The sequence below is a fragment of the Scomber japonicus genome, chromosome 1 (assembly GCF_027409825.1).
Source record: "Scomber japonicus isolate fScoJap1 chromosome 1, fScoJap1.pri, whole genome shotgun sequence".
NCBI classification, from domain to species: domain Eukaryota; kingdom Metazoa; phylum Chordata; class Actinopteri; order Scombriformes; family Scombridae; genus Scomber; species Scomber japonicus.
Window position 1 is genome coordinate 28,742,007 of NC_070578.1, and position 15,095 is coordinate 28,757,101.

General features: G+C 38.1%; 1 protein-coding gene across 1 annotated transcript; it reads right to left on the reverse strand.

The window, feature by feature from the left end:
- Nucleotides 1-3,621: 3,621 nt before the first annotated feature.
- Nucleotides 3,622-9,658, reverse strand: rs1a (retinoschisin 1a). The gene is made up of 6 exons (XM_053321913.1): nt 9,604-9,658; nt 9,194-9,219; nt 8,817-8,949; nt 6,307-6,448; nt 5,302-5,497; nt 3,622-3,774 (listed from the first exon to the last, which is right to left on the reverse strand). Exons 1-6 carry the CDS (start codon nt 9,656-9,658, stop codon nt 3,622-3,624), a joined length of 705 nt encoding a protein of 234 aa, XP_053177888.1.
- Between the last annotated feature and the right edge of the window lie 5,437 nt (nt 9,659-15,095).

A 15,095-nucleotide genomic window follows, 5' to 3' on the forward strand; every position in this document is an offset into this window, starting at 1 on the left:
CATCGCCTGAAGTGGAAAAAAACTCTGACATTACATCTAGTTCAGATATACTCCTATCCATCATCTTCATCAGTTTTGAGCATTTTTGGGCTATTTGTTAACAGGGATTGGTAGCAGATCAGCCAGAGTGAGACTGTTAGGCTCTGTGCTTTAAGTAATTGTCAGTTCACTATATTTCCCACTCTTATGTTTAAAATAAGGCCCATTTTTAGTCTCTCAGTTCTTTTATCAGTGACAACAGCTTTCCAGCTCATTGCTGCCATGTTGGTTTCATCGACAGCCTTAACAGCAAGCAATGGGCATCAAGAGTTTGGTGCTCGTTGGTGGTGAAAAGTTAATCTCTTGAAATGAGGTTTGACTAACTCAGATACAACATTAAAGTCTTCAAGATAGTAGGAGAGCCCTTTGCAAAAAGGCATACCTCACCTACAACCTTTAAGATCTCAAAGGATAGATCTGGTGATGTTCTGTGTTTGTATTGTCAACAAATCCCATAAAAAGACCAAAAACAATGGTTAATTGATCATTCTAACTACTAACTACTGATTAACTATTTACTATGTAGCCAAAGCCTGATATCTTCCTTCCTCTGTGCCAAAGAATTCAGTTGTTATCTGAAAGCTATTAAAAAACACATCATTTAGTTGCACCATTGAACTGGGTGACACTTGCCTTCATTATGATGATTATGGCATGGTAGTTTATTTTGAACAGGTCATGCACCATCCTGCTGTCACCAATTTTGTATCAATCCGCTGCTGAAAATAGACCCCAACAAATGCAGTACTTACTCCTGTTTGTATAACTTCTGCCCAGCTGTTTGAGGAAATTAAGGCATTTTTAAAGATTTACATCTTCAGTGAGAATAAATGGGCTGAGAGCCAGAAATATTTTAGGGATGTTTAGATGATGTTTGGTCTTTTCAAAGGATTTGTTGACTATAAATAGGATATGGAATTACACCAGATGCATCCTTTAATGTGTGTTTACATTTTCCTGTGTGCATTTTAAAAGATTGAGTTATGAAAAGTTTTTGTAAATGCATTTTGTAAATCGAAATTTGGTTTTCCTATTTCCATTACAACTTTTCTTTGTAACATCAATAGCCATAATCAGGGATGATTTTAACTCACTAGGTTGTTCATAAAAGCATTTACTTGTCGTCTACTGACCTGTGATGAAAAAGAAGTTGTATAGAACAAAAACACAATTTGTGGCCTATCCAAAGTGTACACAGCATAGTTTCTTTCCAGTCTTACCTTTATCCTTCGTTCCTTCCTCCTCCTTTGTCGTTTGAGAGCTTTGAAAGATGGACAAAAGCATTTTAGGAGAGTACAAAGGAAAGAAGGATGGGTGCGAAATTCAAGACATCTGTGGACTAACAAAAAAGATAATTTGATTTGGATAATGTCATGTTTTGTTCCTCATTTTTTGAAAAGGTGAAAAGACATGCAAAAAAGGAGAAAAAACAACTGAAACAATTGACTATATGGCTGATTGAAAGCAATAACATTCAGAAAGAGACTCAGATGGATGCAGATTGTACTAGCCAGATCAGTGGCTAGTGAAATTGGAGCCAAATATAGCACAGAGAAGGAATTCCAGCTGGAAACTGTGATTAAAGCAAGAGAAATGTCCACATTTAATATCAAGACATCACTCTGCAATACATTTTTTTATTTCAATTTGTCCTTGAACATGATCCAGGACTGGCAAAACTGCCCCTTGTTGAGTATTATGGAAAATCCTGATTGCTAATGATTGTAAATGACTGCTGACGTGGGTTAGTTTATACCATTGATTGGACAGAGTGAAGACAAAGCTTGCCTTGCCAGTGACCCGAAGCCTTACATTAGCTTACTGACTCAACACTTCAGATAGAGATGGAGGCTTCAACCCCCAGCAAGTCACACACACAAACTGAGATGGGAAGAAGAATTTTTGTTCACAAATATGAATGTGTTTCCTAAAACATCAGTTCTTTTTTTCATTAAGCTGTTTCCCACTTCTTACAGGGTGTAAATAGAAATAATAGAGTGTATCTATACTGACCATTCTACTTTAAAATGATAGGGTCTCATAATAAAAGCCAACTGTACATTTTTGAACGGCTCATGAGTTTGTTTTGTAGTAGAGACACAACATGAGAACAGGCATGATAGTATTAGTGAGTATTTCTTTAATCAAGGAAATAGTCTGAAAATACAATAAAGAACGCATCTCCAGAATAAAAAGAAAAACATGCACTCCCAAAGCACCATGGAAAATAGAAGTGAAATGTTACAGAACAAAAAAACAGGAGTTCACCACAATACAAAACCACACCTGAATATTTGTGAATTTTCCATTCCTCGATCTTTATATGGCACCGGTGACAGATTTTCCTTTTTTTTTAAACGGGCCTGAGGTAAAAAAAAAAAAAAAAAGCTGATTGATTTACAACAACAAAAAAGAATAAATGGAAAAGATAGGAAGTAAGTTCACAGACATATTTAAAGAAAAAGGGTGGTATTATTCTTTATCTTCCTTATTATCAACAAATGTAATGAAAAGACCAAAACCAGCAATACTTAAAACATCAGTTGTACTAATGCACTTTGTAGTCACATTCATATTTATTCTTTATCTTTCACTAAATGTTACCTGATTTATATTGTTTGATGTACTGTTGTTGTGTTACATGTGCCTTGTAAGGTGTCCTTGAGTGCTTTGAAAGGTGCCTTTAAATAAAATGCATTATTATTATTATTATTACCATTATTATTGTTAATATGCTATCTGGCGCTCCCCAAGTCCAATAGTTCCTCTTGAAGATATTTTTTAGAAAACAAGCTCTGAATATTGAGAATTTATGGAAGCAGGATGGTATATGCAGGATTAATTAAAAATAACATACAGCACCCATGTTTTTTGCAATAAAGGAACATGTCATCCAGTGCAACAGCATTGCTCACTGGTATGTTTTTATCTGTTTGGGAAAATAAAAATCAGTCAATATGTGTTAGTATGAATATAATTAATTAATTGTTGGTTTTGGTCTCTTTATGGGATTTGTTGACAGTAAGAAAAATGTAGAATGCCAGCTTTTCCTTTGAGGGAAGTTAAGGAGGTGCACAACAGTAAATGAATTGTTGACCATTACTGTAAATATCAGAGGATGCAGCGAGCATTTGATCGACTTGTTGCAGAATGAAACAGATGTTCTGGAGGAGCTTGTGTCCAGACCTGTGGAGACAACCTCCATAGCAACGCTGCCTCTCCCTCTCCATGACTAATTATTGCTTTGAATTTATGCCATTTCGTTGCAAATGTACCAATCTATTGAGAACTCATCAAATTAAAGCCCCCAGTGTGAGATTGCTTTAACACAGACAATGGAGAGTGGAGCGAATGCGAGTTCATTGTGCATATCAAACAAACCTATTTTAATGCAATCACATAAGTCAATTTGTTTAAAAAAAAAGAGAAAGAAAAGGTTTCAAACAGAATATTTTGGTTTCAAGTTGTGGGTCAATACATGTAGCTGGAAGGGGCCAAATCTGTGGATATAATTACAAATCACACACTCTGATGAGGCTTTAGGTTTTGGGGCAAGGCCTCGAAGACAGTGGGAGGAGACGTTCAGGTGCATTTGTTGATGCAAAGCAGAAGCTCCAGGCGCAGAGCAATGCGTGTGTGCCATCCCAGGGGGAGGATGCGAATGTAGCGCGCCACGATTGGTGGCCGCAGGAGGTTCTGCACAGACGAGGAGCGGTCAGAGTTTCCAAAAAACACCTGAAGAGAAAAAGGAGTGAAAGCTCAAGAGATCATTTGATTCAGAATGATGTCAAACAAGTGAAACTGACTCAATATGTTGCAATTTAAAACTAAAACTTACTACTACAGTGTCACTACTACAAATACAATTAACAATACTAATAATGTTGGAACAAAAAGATGAATTCATTTTTAATTGATCTGTCAATTATGTTTTTTAAATAATTGTAAAAATGTTTTTTTTTGATTAAACAGAGAAGTTAACTTTTTTGACAAATTATTTCATTAGAAAAATTTAACACAACATTATTGGCTGTTGGCAGGAGGAGGTAGATATCCACTAATCAGAAGATCAGCGTTTCAACCCCAGTCCCTCCAGCCTGCATGTCTTCGGTAGGGGTGTGACGACATCTCGTGAGACGAAACGCGACGATATTTCTCGTCGAAGTGAATTTTGTTTCGCGAAGCTATAATTAAGGGGCGCACCAAAAAGAAAAAGAAAAAAGACGATCGGTTTTCTATCACTCATTCACACGTCATGTCTTCTTTTTATAATGTCACGTGTGGATCATTAATCTTGTTACAGCTTCTACCTGCTGAGAAGATCTCAGTCAGAAATATGAGATGAGGAGAGGAGCAGAAGCAGGTTAACCTCAGGTCTCTACACTGAGAGCCTGAGGTAGGAGGAGCGGAGGAATCTAGCGCAGCTATGGAAGCCTAATGATGCCAAAAGTAAAATGAGTCACACTACCAAATTATCCATCTATAAAATATCTATCTATATGGGGAAACCTTTTACAGTGCCACATACTGCATATGATTATTATATATTTAGAAAGTAGAACTAAAGTGATTCATTACAAGATGATTAGTTAAAACATTTCAATTCAATTTACATTTTGTGAATTTCAAATAAAAGAACAGTCATTTATTTCCTCATTGAAGTTTTCTTAAAAATATAGTTAAAATCTCGTCTCGTCTCGGTCTTGTGAACGTAATATCATGTTGTGAGCTGAGTGTATCGTCACACCCTTAGTCTTTGGGCAAGATACTGAACCCCAAATTGCTCAAAAAGGCTGAGCCATCAGTGTATGAATGTGTGTGTGAAAGGGTGAATGTTGACATGCAGTGTAAGGCGCTTTGATTGGTTGAAAGACTATAAGAGGTGCAATATAAATGCAGTCCAATTTACCATTGAATTTTCTGTCAATCAACTCATTAGTGAACCAGTAAACTGCTTAAGTGAATGCTTTCCACCGATAAAAGACAATGTTCATGACCACCTATTATAAATCTAAATGTAATAATAATTTTATTTCTATCTACAAAATGTAGACATGTTTTTGATGTCTTCACTGTTCAGGCCATCATTAAAAAGATGATACAGATCTTCACTGCATATCAGATTTCATGTTTGTCAGTATAATATTTAAACGCCTTATCGTGGCGTTTTGAGACCGTGACCTCCAGCTGCACGTTGTGTTTGTGTTACACATTCATGTACACTGTCTAGTGTTTCTTTTCTTATGTCTGAGGTGGACTGACCCTGTTGTTTCCAGTCTGGTCTTTGTAGTAGATCCAGTTCAGGCTTTCGTCTGTGCGGAACTGAACGCTATACTTGGTGATCCACTCTTCAGCGTCACAGCGGCCCTGAGTGAGGATCCCTGAAACTATCATTACCTCCTTCAGGTCAATCTGCAGCCACTGACTGTTGTCCTGGAATTTAGACAGCCAGGCACATCTGTGGAACAAAAACACTACATGTTAAAGCTGTAGTTAGGTTACAACACAAGCACACATGGACAGTGGTTCAGTTTGATTCTCTGATAGTTTCTCAGGATGGGTACAACAAAAATGTTTTAATTAGGGTTCATTAAAAGAGAAAAATGCATATAAGTAGAGCTGGGTAGAGATCTTTCTCACTGCAGACATTTTGACTAGAAAATAACAGACATAATTAACAACGTTAATGACAGTGAGACAAGCCAGCATAAACAAAACCAGGTCTCTGTAACTGAAGCAGTTATATGTCCCACCATTATTAATCATAATTTTTTCTATATGCGGACCAATATAATATCTCAGTTTCAGTACTGATTCCAAAATGGTAACTTTTAGGCAATATCTGATCTGAAGAATTACAAAACAAGATTAAGAATCCGACTGAGCCTTTTATGTCTGTTTTTTATGACAATTTGTGATTCTCTATGCTATTCATACATTTCAGTATATATATCCCTATTTCCTTTTTTGCCCCCATGAGGTTTGATATTGGTGGATAACAGTATTTTCCTAAAGAAATATGTACTTAAAAATGATGATGATGATTATAGCTATGTATTTATTTTTTTCTATTCACTCTTTTTGCTTAGCTTTGTGGGCATTTTAAGTTTTTACTATTCCCTTTACTATTTACTTTCCCCAAAGAAAATGTTGCTTTATGACTGAAAATATTTAAATCCATTGCTGTTTTGAATTATTTGGAAAAATCCTCAAGGTGAAGACATGACAAAGCTTTACAAGTGTCACAAAATCTTTACGTTATCCTACCCGAAGCCCTGACTGTTGAGTCTGGCCTTGCTCGGGAGCCATGAGGAGAACCAGCCGGTGTACTGGTCCTGGTTGGAGCAGGTGATCTGATCTGGATTCACTGATCCAGCCTCAAAGCCCAGAGGTTTGTGGTATGGACACTCTGCAAGGGGATCAGAGACAAAGACACATTTCCCTTTGGAATAAATCTCAATTTAAACCTGTTCTGCTGTTTGAGTTAATATAATTATTTTCATTTAAAGATGTCCTGGCTGTGCTGATGTCAAGGTCATCACCTCGACGGAGGACAGCACAAACATGTCTCCCTGGCAAAGCACTGACATGTAACTGGTAAATGATCATCGCTAAGCCTCTGTGGATTCTTAATTCTCCATCTCTGTATACATCTCTTCCTCTCTCACTGCCACTGATTCACATCCTCACACACCCTCCCGCTCCGAAAGCCCCTGCCTAGCAGCCCTGGTGTGACCCATATCCCATCCTAAAAGCCTGCAGTTTAATTCTCCACAGTGAGAGATCAGTGATGTCCATTAGGGCAGCAGGCAGACAGATGGCCATGCTCTGCCTTGCCTTCTCTCCACAGCTTTGATCTGTCAATCTGCCCTCTCACTTACAGGAAAAACACATGATAACTAGTCCTCTGTTGACTTAATAAATACATGCAAAATATCACTAAGAGAGGATAGCTGCATAAGTGAGTCTTTTACTCTAATGTTCTAGAGTGGAGATGGAGCAGAAACGTGTACTGTAATAGAAGTAGCCTGATGCGCTTTTGTTTACTACTGGCTTAAGCCTATCTGCCACAGGGTCATATCCTGTCTAATCCCAGTATTACAACGCATATAGCAGCAGTGCCTGTGTGAGTCAGGAGATAAGTGTTTACATAACAGTAATGCAAGTGGCTTTGTATTCTCCTCGGATATACTTTCAGACTAAAATAAAATGCATTCAAAATACTGTATTAACGAGAAAACATAAGGGGTGAGACACACGATGAATTGAGGTGATGTTAAGTCAGAGGCCGTGCAGGAACGTCTGTCTCGCTTATCATTTATCATCACCAGGTCCATGTAGTGGTAATTACTGGTTTCTGTGATTATATGATAGGCACATTCTTTTATAAGCCTCGTAATCTGAGCTTCATGTTCTGAGATAATGATTATCTGTTAACTTCTTTTCCTCTGTCACCGGTTGCTATGTGATTTGGGGCTCACTTGACACACACTGAGGAAAACCATTTCACTGTCTGTCCATCAACTCCTTTTCTTTCTTCTCTTGCTTCAGGTCTGAAATGCAGATCTTTGTATTCAGGGTTCGACGGGTTTGTCCTCTGTGCTTTTTGTTTGCTTCTTAGAAAGAGATCTCAGAAATCGGTTTACAGATTTCCTAGAGATTTAGTGGAAAGTTAAGCCTAAGGCCAAATGCGGGGTGAGAAATCCTTGAAGCACTCACAAAAGTTTAGATTTGAACATCTGCAATTCAACTGGGCCAATCCTATCTGTCAATGAAAACAGTATGATATGTCACATGACGAGATTTTTTTTTTTATGTCTGTATCTGGATCTATGAGCATTTTTTTGTGTACACAAACTGTTACACCAATTTGTGTGTGAAAAAAATCAGGTTGAAGTACATTTTTGTATTACAATAATGTAATACTGTAATACAGATTAGGATCCAAATGCAGATTCCATTTTCTGTTATTAAAATAGCAAATTTAGTGTGCAGCCTTAATGGAGGCATTCCTGGCGGCAAATATAATGTTTATGGCTCCATCTGGATCAACCCTCTTCAAGGATTTCCACTGAAGCATGTCCACCCTGCAGCGTCAAATCTGGAGACTAATGCACTCATGCATATGCATCTACATATAGACATCCCCTTTCTATCTATTCTCTCTCTCTCTCACACACACACACACACACACACACACACACACACACACACACACTCACACACAGAGTTGTCTGCATTGTTATGTATTAATAGATAATCAGAACAATTATTTTTGCCTTGTATTATCTTTAATTGGCTTCTATGGGGTTTTTCTATAGTTTTGCCCAAAACCAACAACTTCAAACATCACCTTAGGAATCAACTGAGAAAATAATCATCCAAATAATCGTCTTATATTTCCGGCAAGTTATACAGGTTCACATACAATCGGCTCATTACATGGATCATTAGAAACACTCCTATCAAAATTACAAAGCCACTCTATATCAGTCCAATGCATACATTGATCATCTGATCAACCCAATCCACATAATGAGTAGATAAAACTATGCACCCCACATAAACAAATAGAAGGTCAAATCTGAGCACAGTATGTTGTAAAGTACACGTGTGATATGAGATGTATCACTTCTTACACTTAAAGAAATAGAAAAATGTATTTTTGGAATTAAGTGCAGTAACTCAGGACCTTTTGTTGTGCACTGATGAATGTACTTTTTATTTCGGTCAAATGTCTGTTTGTTTTGGCGAGGACAGTATTTGATGGCTATTACCTGGCATGCAGTCCACTCCACGCACCATGGAGGTACCAGCTGGAGACCCGATGGTAGAAAACTCAGTTGGGGATTCTCCTCCTTCGCAATCACATTTGCAAGACCTGCTGGTCCATGCCTCAGACACACCCGCCTCATATAAACACACACAAATAACATATAATTAACACAATCCGAAAAGCACAGCAACAGAAACACCAAAAATTATATACATTTATTATGTTTAATGAAAGACCAAACAAGGAATGAGAAGATGTTATTTTTAGCTGTTATTTGGGAATGATTTGTCCACTCAAAGTTGAAATATCTCTGCTGTAGCTGATCAAAAAGTGCTAGCTACCAGACATTTTTACAATGTTGCTGAGGTTTCTTTGTACCTCTTGAGCATGAATGCTGATGAACACTGTTGAGGCAGATGGACAGAAAGGAAAAAGGGCCAGGCAGCCAGGGAAGCACAGAGGAGGAAAACAAAACACTGTTAGGACACAGTATTCGCTCATTCTAGCAAACTCAATCTGTGTATCAATCTGTCAGTGTAACCACATTCAAAAGAAGGTAAAATAGACACAACAGGGACATAGATAATACAGTATGGTGTCACTAAACAAAAACATACTTTAACAAAACAACTTTGACATTTCAGACGTTTTCTTCAAAATATCATCTGTTTTAAGAACTTTTGACTTTACAAATCTCACTCCAAGGGTGTAAATTAACTATAATCCAGATTATGTCTTCACAATTTAACAGCAGAATAAAGACCAGAATGTTTAGACTAAAATCGTACCGTTAGCTCCGAGAAGAAGCAGGGCCAGCAGGAAACGCTGCACAATGAGAGCCATCTTCCAACCTGCTCCAGACCAGACACGACCAACTGTAGACTGAGAAACCAAGCCAGCAGTGATAGAGAGGCTGGATTATAATAATCCACTGGACACTAATGGCCTTACCTAATGCCATCCTTATCTGACAAAGCCCCTCCCACAGCTGTAAAACCATCAGCAAAACCAGTAACACCAGCAGGCTTTTCGCTATAGGCTTGTTGAAATCACTGCACGGTCACAGGGGTCAATTTATCCTGCAGAAAACCAAAATAATAAACCAAGACTGTGTGTGTGGTAGAGAAAGACAAAGAGAGGGAGAGAGAGGGGTGGGGGTGGTGGTTGTGGTTGTGGGGGCTGATGGCTTATGCTGGGCCCTGTGGCCCGTATGATTGACCAGACGGTGCAAATTTCCATTTCATGTTTAGTAAGATATAGGTATATTACGGTGGCCGAGACCCGCCATAGCTGCAAATAAAAAGAAACGCTGCTGCATATAAAAGAAACGCTGCAAATAAAAAGACACACTGCAGCAAACAAAAAAAACGCTGCAAATAAAAAGAAACGCCGCTGCAAATAAAAGAAACACCGCAGCAAACAAACAAAAAAAAAAACACCGCAGCATATAATAAAAAAAACGATGCAAATAAAAAAAGACACAACGGAAGTGAATTACCGGGGACTGTTTTTGCCGAAACACCGGAAGAAGAAACAACAACAACAGGACTACGAATTGGAAAACGAACTAGAAAGTAAGTGAAAATGGTAGTGTTTAATGTCGCTACATGTACTTTTTAATGTGTTATTTGGTCAGGCGATGTAGCCTCAGGTTTGAAGTTGAACTGGAGAATGCCGGTGTATTGTTAGCTTCGGCTAACACGGGGAGACCACTAACCAGAGTGGAAACAACTGACGGCTACATAGTTCCGGCAGCTTATTACTGTCGTTGTTGTTGTTGCTTGTACGTGTAGGTCAGGAAAAGACGTAAAAGGGACCGTATATGGTTTGTTATTTGTGTTATTACGTTACGTGTTGTACTAAATACATGGACATATTGAGGAAAGTATTTCGATGTTATGGAAACGGATTTCATATTTCACAAGAATGGATACTTGGCGAGCTGTACAGAAAGTCCTGAGTCATAAGATGATCGTTGTGGATAAAGGGAAGACTTTGAAGGTATGTAGAGATTATAGCTGTTTTTACTTTAGCTGAGTGGCTGAATACTATTACGGCTGTGAGCAACCAATATAATTCGTGAGTGGTCTTGAATGAATCAGGGCAACCTATGCTTTCTAACAATGTACGGCATGAATAAATATGTTTAAGGGTTGGTGTTTAAAACATTCAGAAGGACTTGTGGCTACCTCCCAACCTACGACCCGTCCCGTAGGCGGAACAGCGTGTTTTAAGTGTCTGCAGTTCCGATCCTCATCCCCATGTTGGCTGAAACAGACAAGTCACCCTCAAACATGCTGAAAAAAAGTACATGTAGCGACATTAAACACTACCATTTTCACTTACTTTCTAGTTCGTTTTCCAATTCGTAGTCCTGTTGTTGTTGTTTCTTCTTCCGGTGTTTCGGCAAAAACAGTCCCCGGTAATCCACTTCCGTTGTGTCTTTTTTTATTTGCATCGTTTTTTTTATTATATGCTGCGGTGTTTTTTTTCATTTGTTTTTGTTTGCAGCGTTACTTTTATTTGCAGCTATGGCGGGTCTCGGCCACCGTATATATAACTGTTAAATTAATGATACATTAACAAAACTAAAGAGCATTTTTCGAAGAATAAATTTATTTGACTGTCAGTGGGAAAAACATTCAATTAAATGTCATTACAGTTTGTGTAAAGGAAAATCAGAGCTTTCTTTTGAAACACATACATGTTAGAAAATAATTGCTGAAAATGTGAAAAGACACTGTCGAACTGAATTGTGGCGTTAGACAAATGAGACCTGTTTTAAATTGTATATTTTTAAGGGAGTTTGGCATGAGCGTCATGTTCAAAGGCTCAGATTGTTCAGTTGGGGTCATGGTTTCAGTGCCTTCAGCAGACACACTCCCAGTATCAGAGCTCAGAGTACTGCCTGTTTTTCCATGAATTTGAAATCTATAATTCATAAAAATGTATATTTATATATATTGATTTCATTTATTATCAGTCAAATTTGGCTGGGTGATTAATAACACATTTTTGTGGTGTGAAAATGTATTTATCAATGCCTTGCACAGACTTTAAACAAAAAGCTTTTATACAATGCTTTCATTTCAGAGTATACTGAGACATTAAACTATGTAATTTAAATAAGAACTGGACAAATGTAGGTGTTCTAAAACTTTTAATTGGTAGTGTATATATTACAAATCACACATATGCCCCATAGTGCTTTACAATTTGTACAGCATGCCATCCAGACCAAACTGAAGTGTAGGAGAACCAGATAAGAAAGTACATTTCTTTGCAAAGCATGTAATCATGTGTATAAATTATATCATTTCTAGAATTAGATCAGGCTTAGATCAGCTAAATCTAACCTGTAATCTCTGATACTCATTTGAACAACTAGATTTCCAAAAAAGCACTTTTTAGACTTCTAAAAATATGCATTAAAGTTCCCTTTTACTTTTATAACTGGGACAATTTGGGAATGATATCTCAACATCTTATGCATCCAAACGTTGAGTAAACAATAATATAACAAAAGCAAGTAGATTTAAATTGGGTCTTTTTGTACAGACAGATTTCCAGTCATCTAAGGGATCCAATGTGAATAAAAAAAATTGTCATCACCTTTTATTTTTAAAACAAAATAATGTGACAGTAATCATCCTGTTTGTGCTTGAACGCTACTTTTCTCTCTCTCTCTCTCTCTCTCTCTCATGCAAAAGACGCCTGAATTCACACTCAAAGCCTGGTGGGTGAGAGTAATTAAGCCTAATTAAGTAAAGCTGTTCTCAATTTGTGTTTATTAAAACATCCTTTTCAACCCTCACACACTCTTTCCTCTTGCTTTCATTGCTGGTGTTCTTCGGCGGAAAGAGCTGCTATAAATTTCATCCATTGATTTCTTTCAGTGTGTGTTTATTTTGGCAAGACTGATACAAAATAATGAAGGCTCCTGTTCGAGCAGCTCGCAGGATTCCTCAACAAAGAAGGAGAAGGGTTCAAGCTTACTCTACTCTCATGTACAGAGCTCATAAAGAGGTCAGAACAGCAGCAGAAGCAGGGATTTATATGGACAACTTTTATATCAGACTTAATATCTCGGTTTAATACAATGACTATGACTTTAATATATGACTGTTACAAGAGTCCTCTAGTTTTTAAATGTTTAAGTGCAATTCTTTTTTTTCTTTTTTTATCCCCCCACCCCCCAGGTAAATCCGGCTGTGAAGAGGAGTCCAGACCTCCTGTCTAGCCGGCTCAGTTATCCCAGACCAGTCCTGCTCAGACTGGTGAGCTTGGAGGCTTCCCGGCTGTCAAAAAGCAACAGACTGAAAGTCATCACTCTACAGGAGATCCAAGCTGCTGCCACTCATGTACGACGGAGGATTTGTACGAGAGCTGCTGCATGAAGTGTTGGATTTGAGCTACAAAATGTTTTATTATCTTTTATTATTAAAGAGTTGATTTTAATTTACAACATGTTGCCTTTTTTTCCAACATGATGCCAAGTCAGTAAGTAGTTGATGTACTAAATCAGCAAAGTAAATTTAAGTTAAAAGTCTAAGTTTAAGAAGGTTTACTGACTGGTTTTGGTCAAGGTTTGGGATGCATACTACTTGATTTTTGTACGAGCCAGATTTTGTAGAACTGTTTTTGCATTTGTCAGATTTGGTACACTTCAAATTTGTGAGAGGTCATTTCAACATTGTTTGGCTAACATGCCTGAGGACACATCTGGTTGTTTATTGTTTGCAGTCTCTTACACAAATGAAAAATGGGTCAAATCCAGTGAAGTCAGCTGTTTTCTTAAAAGTACAACTGCAAACAAAAAGATGAGCCTGACTGTTTGCTCTGTTAACACATTTGTACTTCTCAACTTCAAATTGTCTGTCATCCTTTGCTTGTTACAGCAGAGGATTTGATTGTTGATTGGACGTGTGAAGACAAAATTATCATAAAAAATGTAGTTGCAGCCATATTAAAATCCATAAGTAGGCTACTTAAACAAACACACACACACCAGTGGATGCTGCCTTTCAAATGCAGATTTGGACTGCATGCATCAAACAAGACAAGGTGTAAATAACTTCCAAGCAGCCATTAAAATGCTCATTTACACATCAGAAAATACATGTTCGATGCCTGAGAACAGGTCGTTGAAATAATCCTTTACACAAAAAAGATTCATGAACATCTCACCGTAACACCTTGATAAGAAAGGGCTGGCCCATTTGTGCAAAAGTCACATTTCTCAGGAATCAGTTGATGCACACAGGTTTAGAGTATGGCTCTAAATTTACTGTAATGAATCGAGTCAGCATTTCCTGTGAAATGTGGGGTCTGCTCAAGAGAAACAGTAGCCCCCCACTCTGTGCTGGGGACTCTAAATCCACCTGATGCCTCCGCCTCCTCTGTGCGCATCATCTCCTCCTGAAACTGCACGTCCGCAGCTTCTGTGGAGACACTTTACCACAACCTCTTACCATTTTACCATCAAAGCTTCTCCACACGGTGATTTATAGAGGAGCACAAACCTAATCCTTCAAGTTTTATGTGCATCACATGGATCGTGTGTCCCCTCCATGATCTCTACGGATCGCGTCGCTTCAAGCTGCAGGTAAGGATCATTAAAAAACACAAACACATTGATGCTTGATTTTCACTGGCTGTGATGTCGTTTGAGGGTTTTTCTGTTAAATGAGACTCAATAAGCAAAAGCAACCTTTTCCTATTAGTTTGATTTGTTTTGCATTCCTTATCTCATCTGTTGTTAAAAGCAGGAGTGTTGAATGGTGATTAGCAGCCATTTACAAGCTTAATTTTAGAGATTCAACGTCAATGTTTTAAGGTTTGTAAACTAAAGCCTAATTTCCATGCACCACAACCATCAAAGGGTTTCCATAAGGATTGATAGAAATAGATAATAGCACCATAACTTAACATGTTGGGCACAAATCTGAATTATTGTAGTTGACTCAGGGCCTTCCACAATGTGTTGTTTGCCCCCCAGGGTTAGGGTCAGACAGAGACAAATGTACAATCAACAGATAGTGGGGGAAACAAGACCTTATTGGTGGGGTTACTGAGGGAACATGGACTTGTTGCCCTTGACTCCTTCTGTGTACAGAAAACAAGTGATGATAGACTAGATAAAGGATTTTTAGGAGCTCTATTTGTATCACAGTGCTTTACTTCCTTCACAGAGTCACATGCCACCAGCCAGATGTGATCCACCACCACCATCTCAGGAGAAACTGACTGATGTGACCCCTGGTCCTCCTTGTCGGTCATC